Here is a 12,904-nt window from a genome sequence, read left to right on the forward strand (position 1 = left end):
AATATGGGCTGAAAGTGCACACTCTCAGGTTTAGTTTGAGGGTATGTATGTCCAAATTGAAGGAAGGGTTTAAAAATTACAGCTCTTAAGAGTAGCCATCCCCCGTTTTTCAAAGGACCTAAAGTAATTCAACAATTGAATATAATCATAAATAAAATGCTCATTTTTAATATTTTGTTAAGAATCCTTTACTGGCAATGACTGCCTGAAGTCTGGAACCCATGGACATTACCAAAGACTGGGTTTCCTCCTTTCTGATGCTTTGCCAGGCTCAAACTGCAGCTGTCTTCAGTTGTTCTTTGTTTGTGGGTCTTTCTGCTTTTAGTTTTGCCTTCACCAAGTGAAATGCATGCTCAATTGGGTTGAGATCAGGTGAATGACTCAGCCGTTGCAGAATATTCCTCTTCTTTTCCTTCAATAGCTCTTGGGTTGCTTTTGCAGTGTGTTGTTCATTGTCCATCTGTACTGTAAAGCGCCATCCAATTAACTTTACTGCATTTGGCTGAATCTGGGCTGACCGTATATCTCTAAACACTGCAGAATTCATCCAGCTGCTTATGTCTTCTGTCACATCATCAATAAACACCAATGACCCAGTGCAACTGGAAACCATGCATGCCCATTCCATCACACTGCCTCCACCATGTTTTACAGATAACGTTGTGTGCTTTGGATTATGAGCTGTTCCAAGCCTTCTCCACACTTTTTTTCTTCCCGTCATTCTGGTACAGATTAATCTTAGTTTCATCCGTCCAAAGAATGCTTTTCCAGAACTGGTTTGGCTTTTTAGATGTTTTTTGTCAAAGTCTAAACTGGCTTTTCTATTCTTCAGGCTTATGAATGGTTTGCACCTTGTGGTGAACCCACTGTATTTGCTCTTGTGAAGTCTTCTCTTGATTGTAGACTTTGACAATGATACGCCCACCTCCTGGAGAGTGTCCTTCACTTGTCTGGATGTTGTGAATGGGGTTTTCTTTACCATAGAGAGGATCCTGCGATCATCCATCACTGTTGTATGTCTTTCGTGGATGTCCATGCCTTTTTATGTTGCTGAGCTCACCAGTGTGTTGTTCTTTCCTCAGAATGTACCAAACTGTTGCTTTGGCCACTCCTAATGTTGTTGCTATCTTTCTGATAGATTTGTTTAGTTTTTGAAGCCTTACAATGGCCTGTTTTTTTTTTTTTTTTTTTTTTATTTAAATATTTATTGATTTTCAAACAAATTATACAACCTTGTTCTCTTAAAAACAGTAGCATATTTATAGTACAATTATCATTCCCCAAACCCCCCCCAACCTCCTATCTACCCAGCACCCCCCCCCTCCATCCCCCCCTCCCCACTCTGCGTTTTCTCACATCTTCCATGTAGCAGAGAGAGATGTACTCATAATACTTTACATTATACCCCCATATATTCCACATTTAACTTAAATTCTTCCCATTTGTTCCATCTCACATAATATCTCCCCATCCTATCTTCATTCATATGGTAAGGTTTCTCCATCCTACATATCTGGTCCACTCTATTCACCCAATCCTCTACTTTCGGCACCTCCCATCTCCGTCAAAACTTGGGTATCAGACCCTTTGCTGCATTTAAATAATACCATATACCAGATTCCTTATATTTATTCACTGATAACTCTGTACTGTGAAGAAGGCAAATCTCTGGATCTAATGTAATGTCAACTTCAGTAATCTTCCGAATCAGGTGCACTATTTTTTCCCAAAATTCTTGTATTTTTGGGCACTCCCACCATATATGATACATCGTGCCTCTCCCTCCACAACCCCGCCAACACAATGGTGACTCCCCACTCAGCCTATGTGCCATATTCGGTGTAATATACCATCTTACTAAACATTTATAATTCATTTCCACCTCCTGCATACTTATATTTTCATGAATTAATCTATATATCTTCTGTTTTTCGCCATCTATTACCACACCCATGTCCCTTTCCCATTTTCCTATATACATTGGCCTTATATTTGTGTCTATTTCAGTGAGAATCTTATATATTTTAGCTATTCCGTGTTTCCCATCTCCCCGTGTTTCCAATAACCTTTCAACGGGTTCCAATCTTTTCTAGTTCTCAAGGGTTTCGGAAGCTTCCCTACAAAGTGTTTCAATTGACAATAACGCCACTCATCTATCCTTGTGAAAACTTATCCCTTTTTTTTTCCAAATCCTTAAGTGATCCCATTTCCTCCCCCACCATTAAATCCCTTAATTGTGCATACAATGGCCTGTTTCACTTGCATGGACAGCTCCTTTTGAATGCATGATGTAGGTTCACAGCAATAGATTCCACATGCAGATACACATCTTAGGACACTAGCAGACTCCTTCCATAAGAAAGGTTACAAGGACAAAACTGTCAACACCAGCATAAACACAGCCTTGAGAACCCGAAGAGAAAATCTACTTCAGTACAAAGAGAAAAACAAACAAACAACCGTGTACCTCTAGTAACCACATACAGCCCGGCACTAGAAGGAATAAGAAAAATAATCAAAGATTTACAACCCATCATAACAGAGGATGGAACTCTGAAAGAAATATTCCAGCAACCCCCAATACTGGCTTTCAGACAGCCCCCCAACCTCAGAAATAAACTAATCAGTAGGAAACTTCCTTCTGATCAAGATGTCACAAATAATGGAAGCACACCCTGCAATAAAAAACACTGCAAACTGTGCAACCAAATCAATCCATCAAAAAGTGTCACACACTTAAAAGGGATCTTCAATATCTCTGGATCATACAGCTGTGCCTCTAGTAATGTGTACCTTATCCAGTGCAGAAAATGTACCAAAGGATCTTATGTTGGCGAAACAGGACAGAAGTTGCAAACAAGGATGAATTTGCACAGACATACCATCAAGGAACATAAAGAAGATGACTTTTGCACACTTGGGGGACACCGTTTTGCACAACCGGACCACACTATGGAAGACCTCAATATTTTAGTTCTTAAAGGAAATTTCAAATCTATTCAGGAAAGGAAAACTTTTGAACTAAGAATGATAATTCTATTTGATACAAGAGATAACGGCCTTAATTTGGACATGGGATTCCTCACTCAATATCCAACAGTTTTATGACCCCCTCTGTGAGTGTTGTCCCCCCACCCCCCCCCAGTCTTTGTTTTTGCTGTGTCTTATCTCTAGTCTAATCCTAGTCTTTTAGCCATTGCTGTGTACATCTGTTTGTGTGTGTTTCTTTGTGTTTTTTTTTTCTTTTCCCTCCCCCTTTCAACATCTCTTCTAACATTCTGCTAAAACTTTTTAGTAGTACTGCCTAGACCTTGAAGAAGGGGAAAGCTTGTCCCCGAAAGCTTGTCCTCAAAATTGTATGTTAGTGCAAATAAAAAAAGTATCACGGACAGTACTCAATTGTTTCTATATTCTGCAAAAAGCCTGGTTGATCCTGCTGTTCTCAAACTCTTCCTTCTGTTCAAGTCCCCAATGCAGCCAGGGAATTTGCAGAGCAGTTTTGTCAGCTTTGAACACTCTCTGTTTTCAGTGAGTTTCTATGCTGAGCATTTCCTCCCTCATCATGTGACTAATAGATTCACACATGTAGGTGTATACACAGTGGTAAATGACAGCCCACTCCCTCCCTCCTCCTCCTCCGTGCCAACTAACCAGCTAAACACTATGGAGGAGGGATGTTGCATCTTGATTGATGGAGGCTTTACCTCCCTGTTCTAAGAGACAGGCTGGAGGCATGTGACAGCTTGCGATTGGCAGGCCACACCGTGTTGTTGCCAAAAAATAATAGATTGGATTTCAGATATTTTTTTGACAATTTTAGAACAGTTTATTGATTTTATTTTTTACTGTGTATCCCAAAGGCTGTTTTTTTTTAATTTTTTATTTTGAACATGTGACCAGTAGCAGAGGACCAGAAGCTCCTCCTGCTTATGTTTTCCTACAGACAGGCTGGGAAAGAGCTGGTTCATGTGACAGCTGTATATCAAATAGGAAAAAGGTACTTAGGTGTGTGTGTGTGTGTGTGTGGTTGGTTGTTTTATTTAAAAAAATAAATTAATTAATTAAAACCATGCCATCATCCATTTACAGATATAGAAGTGACAATGTAAATTTAAACAATGTGTGTTTAGTATATGCTAACCTAGTAATTCCCACCTAGCAATGTGGCTCCAAGCTGTTGGGGATTGATATATATATTTTTTAACTTTCTATATGCAGGTCTCTTGTCTTTGTTGTAAGATGGTTCTTATTTTGGCATTCATATTTTTGCGTTTTTTTTTTTTTATGCTACTGTTCTAATGGTTATGTTATTAGACCAAATAGACCTTAGGACTAGACAACACAAAGCAACAGTTTGTCCCTTATTTATTACATTTACCTCCTATATCTTTGTTTCCTGACTTTGTCACATGGTTAGCAAGGGCATAAGTTAAAATTAGCCAAGTACTTTCCAGCAGTTCTCAAACTGAGTATGGAGCTGGTCAGCTGTTTTTTTCTGACATGCAGCTCAAGGTATAGTTTAGATTTGAATGAGGGTGCATCTCAAAATGAACTATTTTATTTCAGGTACTTTATATAGCGCCATAAATTTACGCAGCGCTTTACATATATAATGTACATTCACATCAGTCTCTAACCCTCAAGGGGCGTACAATTTAAAGTCCCCTACCTTACATTCATATATACACATACAGGGCCAATTTAGACAGGAGCCAATTAACCAGAACATGGTGCAGACATTTACCACTACTTTTATTGCAGTTGTGTTTACTTATACTTCACTAAATTGTACTAGTGAGTAAACCATCACCTCGTTGCTCTTTAACGTATGAGAGAGACACCGAGGCTGTTATTTTTTTACCTTTTATTTCTGAAAGCGTTGAAGCCAAGAGGGTCAGCATTGTTGCCAGACAACTAGCATTTTTAAAAGCTACTCTGCAACACCTGCTTTTGTATTTTTGTCACCAGATTATTTAACCGCTTCTGATCTGCTCTATAAACAAAACCATTCTCTCCCCTGTCAGCTCCTGCACACTGCTTTGCATAGCTTACAGTGAAGCACAAACACCCAGCCCCTCAGTAAAATGCACACAGTTAACCCTTTGATCACCCCACATATTAACCACTTCCTACCCAGTGCCATTAGTACAGTGTCGGTGCTTTTTATTGCTGCTTGTTCCTCTCATATTCCACTCCTGCTGTACAGGGACTGTAGGAGTCTGATGCCAAGTCAGATTGAGGTTCTTGCCGTGCTTGCATTAAAAAAATACATTTAATGATGTATTACTGATTACAAAGCATAATTCATGTATGTCTTTTATATCTGTGTAGAGTCCAGCTTTAATATTAAATTATATCACTTAAAATTCCACGAGCTGTGCAGATTCAATTTGAAAAAGCAAAGATACAAGTGCCAGGTTATTTGATTAACTTCACAAGCTAGTATTGGCTGCTTAGAGAATTGTTAAATGATGGATTATAATTTTTCCTTAATTCTTCTTTCCACTTTCTAGGCTACAGGCTAATCGGAAGTCATTCAGGTGTTAAGCTCTGCCGATGGACAAAGGTATATCTTTTAAGATTTTTAATAAAGTTTTCTGGTTGGCAAATTTTAAGGCAAGTTACTTATATTTTAGCTGAATATAAGGATACTTTATTGGTGTGTTTTTAAATCTGAGAAATATTAGTTTGTCACTGTTCTTTGCATAATAGCATACAGTCATAGTAAATTAAAAACTAATTATTCTAAAACCAACAACTAGTATACCTCTTCAATTATTCTTACATTTAAAGTCCTACTAACGAACTAACCTTGCTTTAACAATTCATCTGCAGCTCTAGGGAAAAAGATATTCCACACCCTATTAGTCTGTACACTTATTATTCTAAATCTGCCTAATGGGAGTGTGGAGATCCAAAAATGGCCATGATTTGTAACATCTCTCATAATATTTGTGGCTCATTTGCAAAGACTGCTCAGATATCTTCCAAATCTGGAAGTGGGGACCCAATAATCTGCTGATTTTGGTTTTAACCACCGTCTGTAAATCTTTCTGCTTGGCCTGCGTACAACCAAAATACCAAACTGTACAACAATTTATTAAAATGTCTTATCGTACAATGATAGAAGTTTAACATAAATTAATCATAAAGTCTGTTGTGCCGTAAAATCCTTAGAAAAAAAGAAAGGAGCTGTTCAGCCTTCTTGACCAATTATGAAATATTATTATGCCAGGTCAAGTCTTCCAATAACTTTAACACGTAAAATTCACAACCTGGTTTACCTCCTCCCCATTATTTTACAGTATAGTCCAGTGTGATATATTCTCGTGTGTGTGTGTGTTTTTTTTTTTTTTTTTTAAATCCTTTACAGTTTTATTTTTTATTCTTTGTATTGAGATGCAAATCACAAGGGTGTGGAATGTTTTGAAAAAACTGCTTGTCCAAGGGTCTAAATCTGGGTCCCAGTCTACTTGTCCCTCATGACAATCTATTTGTCTTAAAAACAAATTTACTTTTAATCAAAGCCGTACTTTAATTCTGAGATGCTTTTAGGAATGTCTGGGGCTTTTAAAAATTAAAGGGGCTTTATGGTGACTTAAACTTTTTAATGTTTTTAACATTGCACTGTTTATCTGCTACTCACCTCCCTGCTTTTTTCCAGCACTGCACCCAGAGACAAGCAGGAAGGGGAGAGGCCTTGCAGTGTGATTTCTTCTTTTTTTTTTTTTAAGGAGCCTGGAAAGCATTGCACTAGCGATTAGCAGATGCAGACTGTCAGTGTAATCTGTCTTTCTGGCTATCATGCATCATACATTGTTTGAGCTGGCGGTTTCACACTGACAGGAAGAATCAATGGACTATGAGAGTGCTCAACAGCGACGTGATAGTTCATTGAGAACTACAAGCCAACATCCGCAAAGGTAGTTGATACTTGTAGTCGATTCATTCACAGAACTCTGTGAATGGATGACGCTGCCATGTGGGGTGAGCCCCACACAGCTGCGCTCTTTTCAAAAAGTGACAGCGGGTGGGGAACTTCAACCGCACTGCTGTCACACAGAATAGACAAGCCGCTGCAGGAGCGGGTACATTTTCCACCCTAAAAAAAGGGTGGAACGTGCAGCAATATTCCAAAAAGTTTACTTGTCCCCTTCGCTGCCACAGCCCTTGGTGTTTTTTGCACATGTCTAAAAAAAAAAAAAATCCCTTTAGGCCTGAAGATTACATTAAACCCCAGAAAACATATTTTCTGAATGCAGACAACCTAGGGAATAAAATAGTGGTAGTTCCAATTTTTTATGTCACACAATATTACCGCAAAGGTCTAGGAAATGCAAAATGTCAGTTAAAAAAACACACTTTAAGTTAATTTTAGGGCACAAAAAGGCAATACATCATCCAATTATTTTTTTGTAAAATGTAAAAGATAAGGTTGCACCGAGTAAATAGATACCCAACATGTCAGACCTTAAATTTGTGTGTGCTTGTGAAATGGCAACAGACTTTTGTATCCTATATTTTCTATAGGGGCCCCTTTTAAAGCCCCCTATACATTATCAGTTTAGAGTTACAGAGGAAGTCCTGTGCTAGAATTATTGCTAGAGGTGCTAGAATTATTGCTTTCATTCCGGTGTGTGCGGTGATTTGTAACCGGTGTATCGCAATTAATGTTTTTACATATAGGCTCCCCGGCTTTAAGTTTGTGCATATATGTGGGGATAGGGGTGCCTCATAATTTCTTTAGGGGGTTATGTGCTTGGGTGTAACTTTGTATTTTTTACAATTAAAAAGATATCTTTCACTTTTTTTTTTTTATCTTTCCTAATTTTTTTTTTTGGTGGCATTTTCTGAGACATCCAGGGTCTAAAGGACCCTTCATGTCTCCCCTGTACTCCATTGAATTACAATCTTTCCCTGCTTTGATGGCCAGGAAATCTGTCAACGGGGACCCGGAAGTGACGTCATACACATCACTTTCAAGTCCTGGGCCCACAGTTGGACAAGCGGAGCCTGGGGTGCATATCAGGGGGAGGTGCGCGCGTGGGGGATAGCATGGTGTGTGGAAGCAATCATGTAGCAGCGTAACCAATCGAATGCTTCCACCTGACAAGTAAGCTATGCTGCTTGCCCGCAGCAGGGCTAAATGTAAACAAAAAAAAATGCCAGGACGGTGCCAGGAACTACATGCAACGGGCAATATAAATAGCACATCCCTGAATCATAAACTGAACACCACTCAGGATGTGGATTTCCTGTCTATACATTATATACATGTTTTTTCCTTTTTTTGTTTTTTTTTTGTCTGAGTGTCCAGTACTGCAGAACACTAGATCAGGATAAATAAACTTGCTTGCAGTCACCACAAGGTTCCTGTAGTTTGGTACAATTGATAGATTCTTTGTTAGTTCGGACTGCTTAATACCGTATTAAATTCAAAAACATAATTGTAATTTATTGCAGCTTACAAATTCCTAGCTGTGGTGGCTGCATTAGCTTTCTATTCTAGGCTTTTTCCCCTTTATTTTTACCTGAAAATCTGGCCAGTAAGGCTAGCTTCACTCTGGCCTGCATGGTAAAACAGTCAGCTCTGGCAGGGAGAGGTGCAATGTGTATTTCAATGCATTACACTGCTTAATTGTTGTGTTTTAAATGTTATTTGAAGGTTCACTTAGTGATACTTAGTGTCTCAGCACAGCAGCGCAATACATTGCACTTCTGTGTTGGGACATACAGTGCTTTTCAGTGCACTGTGGAAAAAATGCAGGCATGCTGAACATTTGCACTTCATTGCACATCATACTAGCAATGTGGTGTGAATGGTGCACATAAAACCCCATTGTTTTCCACGTGCCTTAGCAGTGTTTGTGTTTATCCAGTGCAGAATACTGCAGGTCACAGTTCATAAAGTGAACAACTCTGTTATGTTTTAACTTCCTTTTAATAGACCAAGCTGTACAGTGACATAAGTTTTTCACATGGGTGGCCTTGGGACATTAAAAACAGGTGGTCAAAATCTGTTTTACCGGGACTGACTACCTACCTAAAGAACATGCTAAAGACTGTACAGATGCTGTGGCCAGGGGCGGACTGACCATTGGAAAATCAGGCACTGCCCAAGGGCCCGGGGTCAGTAGGGGGCCCCATAAGATGCCCCTGGTACCTTTTTCATAGGCTTTTTTGAGTTTGGGCAAGGACACAGGGGCCCCATGATCCCCTATTGTCTGGGGGCCCCATGAGTTGTCAGTCCGCCCCTGGCTGTGGTTGTGATACTTTGCTTTGTGGCCATGGCAAAAAAATAACCTCCCTGTCTAGCAGGCAGTATGGCTGCTGAACGTGGCCCATTCAAGTGAATGGGTCTGCACTGCAACCATGTGCAGTGCATGTGGTTGCATTGCTGTGGTGCAGCCTTTTCAGTACTGAAGGGGTGTTTACAGTGGTCAGCTTTTATTCATGTATGTAAACCCAAATGTAAATTCCAAAAGGAAAGACTATTGCTGTAACTGTTTTAAAAGTGTTAGCTGGCATTCAATTTGAAAGGTTTGTGCAGTAGCAGATTTGGATGGATTGACTATCCACTCATACTACCATCTCCTCAGATTGACTGCTACTGTCCAAAGCTGTCCCTGTTGCACTTCCATCCAGAAGCTTTAATATAAAGTATTACTGCCGCGTGTGTGTGTTTTTGTTTTTTTCATGAATTGATTTCTTGCCTGGTAGCTCTTAGCATTTGGGTTATTTTATTCAAAACTGCCCGTATGTGCCCTCTTACTTTGATTCACTCTTCTATTAGGATGTTGGATTAAGGTAAATGACCATTAATGCCAATTGCTATGACTCTAAGAATTTTTTTTTTTTTTTTTTCTGTCATTGCATGCTCTTCTTTTCCAACCAGTCCATGCTGAGAGGAAGAGGAGGATGTTACAAGCACACATTCTATGGCATCGAAAGCCACAGGTGTATGGAAACTACTCCCAGTCTTGCTTGTGCTAACAAATGTGTCTTCTGTTGGAGGTAAATGTTTTCCATACATATTTGGACACTGCACACTGTTGTAGTGTTCCGTAGGGTATCATATTTTTTTTTAAGCCTGATATGCTTGTAATAATACTAATCAGAATTGCTGTAGTAAAGTCTTGCTTGAAATGTTGCTGCTTGGCTGGTTTCCACTGCATTGTGATTACTTATTACATATTGATATTGAGAAGCTATGGCCCTATGAATAATGGAGTGCAGGTTAGCATCCTTCGAGTCTGACAGTAGCTGCAGGGCATATTTCACATAACGAACCATGAAAGCTGCTCCTTGTAATTTTTGCTGAAGCCCCAGGTTACTGGCTGCTCTGCAGTAACTCTCACAACTCATGATAATTCTCAGAGTGAGCCATAGCGGAGATCTGATAAGAACACCAATAGTTCACTTGTAGGACACATTGATTAGTATACAGATGACCGAGGACATTTGAAGAATGTCTCATTGTTCTCTGATCTCATCTTTCAACACGGTTTCATTGCCTTGTGCCACATATCCAAAATGAAACAATTTTTGTCAATTAAAAGTGTGGATATGGACTTAATACCTTACTTCTAATAATGTGCTTTTTGTTTCAAGGTTGCAATAACAGATCATTTGTTTTTAATAATTACTTCCAGAGCAATTAAGATATTCCATGATGTAAAGCAAGCTGATCTGAAAGGAGATTTCAGTTCTCTTGTGCATTCTGTAAAGGTGCACATGTACAGTGCACCCAGAAAGTATTCACAGTGCTTTAACTTTTGCCACATTTTATTATGTTATAGCGCTATTCCAAAATGGATTCAATTAATTTTTTCCCTTGACCATTTTACAAACGATAGCCCATGAACACAACATGAAAGAAGTGCGTTTTGAAATCTTTGCAATGTATTAAAAACAAAAAAAATAAAAAAAAACACATGTACATATGTATTCACAGCCTTTGCTCAGTACTTTGTTGAAGCACAATTAGCACCAATTACAGCCTCAAGTTGTTTTTAGTATGATGCTACAAGCTTGGCACACCTATTTTTGGACAATTACTTCCATTCTTCTTTGCAGTACCTCTCCAGCTCCATCAGGTTGGATGGAGAATGTCGGTTCACAACCATTTTCAGATCTCTCCAGAGATGTTCAATCAGGTTCAAGTCTGGGCTCTGGCTGTGCCACTCCAGGACATTCACAGAGTTGGCCCGTAGCCACCCCTTTATGTAGGCTGTGTGCTTAGAGTCGTTGTCCTGTTGAAATATGAACATCGCCCCAGTCTAAGGTCCAGAGTGCTCTGGAACAGGTTTTCATCAAGGAATGTCTCTGTACATTGCTGCATTCATTTTTCCTTTGATCCTGACTAGTCTCCCAGCTCCTGTCGCTAAAAAACATCCCCACAGCATGATGCTCCCACCACCATGCTTCACTGTAGGGTTGGTATTGGCCAGCTGGTGAGTGGTGCCTGGTTTCCTCCAGACATGACGCTTGGCATTCTGGCCAAAGAGTTCAATCTTTGTTTCATCAGACCAGAGAGTTTTGTTTCTCATGGTCTGCGAGTTCCTCAGGTGCCTTTTTGGCAAACTCCAGGCAGGCTGCCATTTGCTTTTTACTGAGGAGTGGCTTTCGTCTGGCCTTTCTACCATACAGGCCTGATTGTTGGAGTGCTGCAGAAATGGTTGTTCTTCTGGAAGGTTCTCTCTCTAAAGAGAAATGCTGGAGCTCTTTCAGAGTGACCATCGGGTACTTAGTTACCTCCCTGGCTAAGGCCCTTCTCCCTCATTTGCTCATTTTGGCCAGGTGGCCCGCTCTAGGAAGATTCCTGGTGGTTCCAAACTTCTTCCATTTACGGATGATGGAGGCTACTGTGCTCATTAGGACCTTCAATGCTGCAGAAATTTTTCTGTACCCTTCCCCAGATCTGTGTCTTGATACAATCCTGTCTTGGAGGTCTACGGACAATTCCTTGGCTTGGTTTGTGCTCTGACAATCACTGTTTACTGTGGGACCTTATATAGACAGGTTTATGCCTTTCCTAATCATGTGCAATCAACTGAATTTCCTACAAGTGGTCTACAATAAAGTTGTGGAAACATCTCAAGGATGATCAGTGGGAACAGTATGCACCAGAGCTCAATTTTGAGTGTCATGGCAAAGGCTGTGAATACTTATGTACATGTGTTTTTTTTTTCCTTTTTTTTTTTTTAATAAATTGCAAAGATTTCAAAACTAACTTCTTTCACGTTGTCATTATGGGGTATTGTTTGTAGAATGTTGAGGAAAAAAATGAATTTAAACCATTTTGGAATAAGGCTGTAACATAACAAAATGTGGCAAAAGTTAAGCACTGTGAATACTTTCTGGATGCACTATATATGCTTAGCAAAACATTTCACTTTTTTTAACCGCTTTCCGTCTGCCCTATAGCAGGAGTACTGCTACAGGTCGGCACGGGTGCAAAATCATGTGTATATACACGTGACTTAGCATTTGTGGGTAAGGAGCGCACGCCCTACCCACGCTGCCATTCGCGGCTGTCGATCACTGGGTCCCGGGCAGTGATTACTTGCCAGCGCCCGTTGATTGCCGAGCATCTCCGACTGGGGGGAGAACTGTTTGTAAACAAAACAGTTCTCTCCCCTGTCAACTCCTGCACACTGCTTTGCATTCTGTGTGAGATTTGTGTCTTGGGAAAGTTCTTGGAAATGGCAAAAAGTGCTGTTTGTCTCCTTGCTGTGTTATGAGCTTAGGAGGGGCCCTGTCTCACCTCATTGCTAGCCCTTGACAGTCCATGGGAAGAAGGGACAAAGTACTACTTTTTTTTTTTAATTCTATGTAATCCCTGCCTGTAAAAGCAGACATATAAAGCTGTTAGGCTATATTTAACTCTTGGATGAGCTCAATG

The 12,904-nt window shown here is 39.9% G+C and overlaps 1 protein-coding gene across 2 annotated transcripts in view; it reads left to right on the forward strand.

Annotated features, from left to right (window-relative positions):
* The window catches only part of LOC149469876 (S-adenosyl-L-methionine-dependent tRNA 4-demethylwyosine synthase TYW1-like), a 257,623-nt gene that overhangs the window by 89,568 nt on the left and 155,151 nt on the right, over positions 1-12,904 (forward strand). For both annotated transcript variants that reach the window (XM_089668480.1, XM_089668481.1), the window contains exons 9-10: positions 5,514-5,566; positions 9,896-10,014. In XM_089668480.1, coding sequence (XP_089524606.1) covers positions 5,514-5,566; positions 9,896-10,014 — 172 coding nt within the window. The remainder of the gene's footprint in view (positions 1-5,513; positions 5,567-9,895; positions 10,015-12,904) is intronic.

The sequence above is a fragment of the Staurois parvus genome, unplaced genomic scaffold (genome assembly GCF_062004578.1).
Source record: "Staurois parvus isolate SC_StPar_1 unplaced genomic scaffold, SC_StPar_1.0 ptg000058l, whole genome shotgun sequence".
In the NCBI taxonomy this organism is placed as follows: domain Eukaryota; kingdom Metazoa; phylum Chordata; class Amphibia; order Anura; family Ranidae; genus Staurois; species Staurois parvus.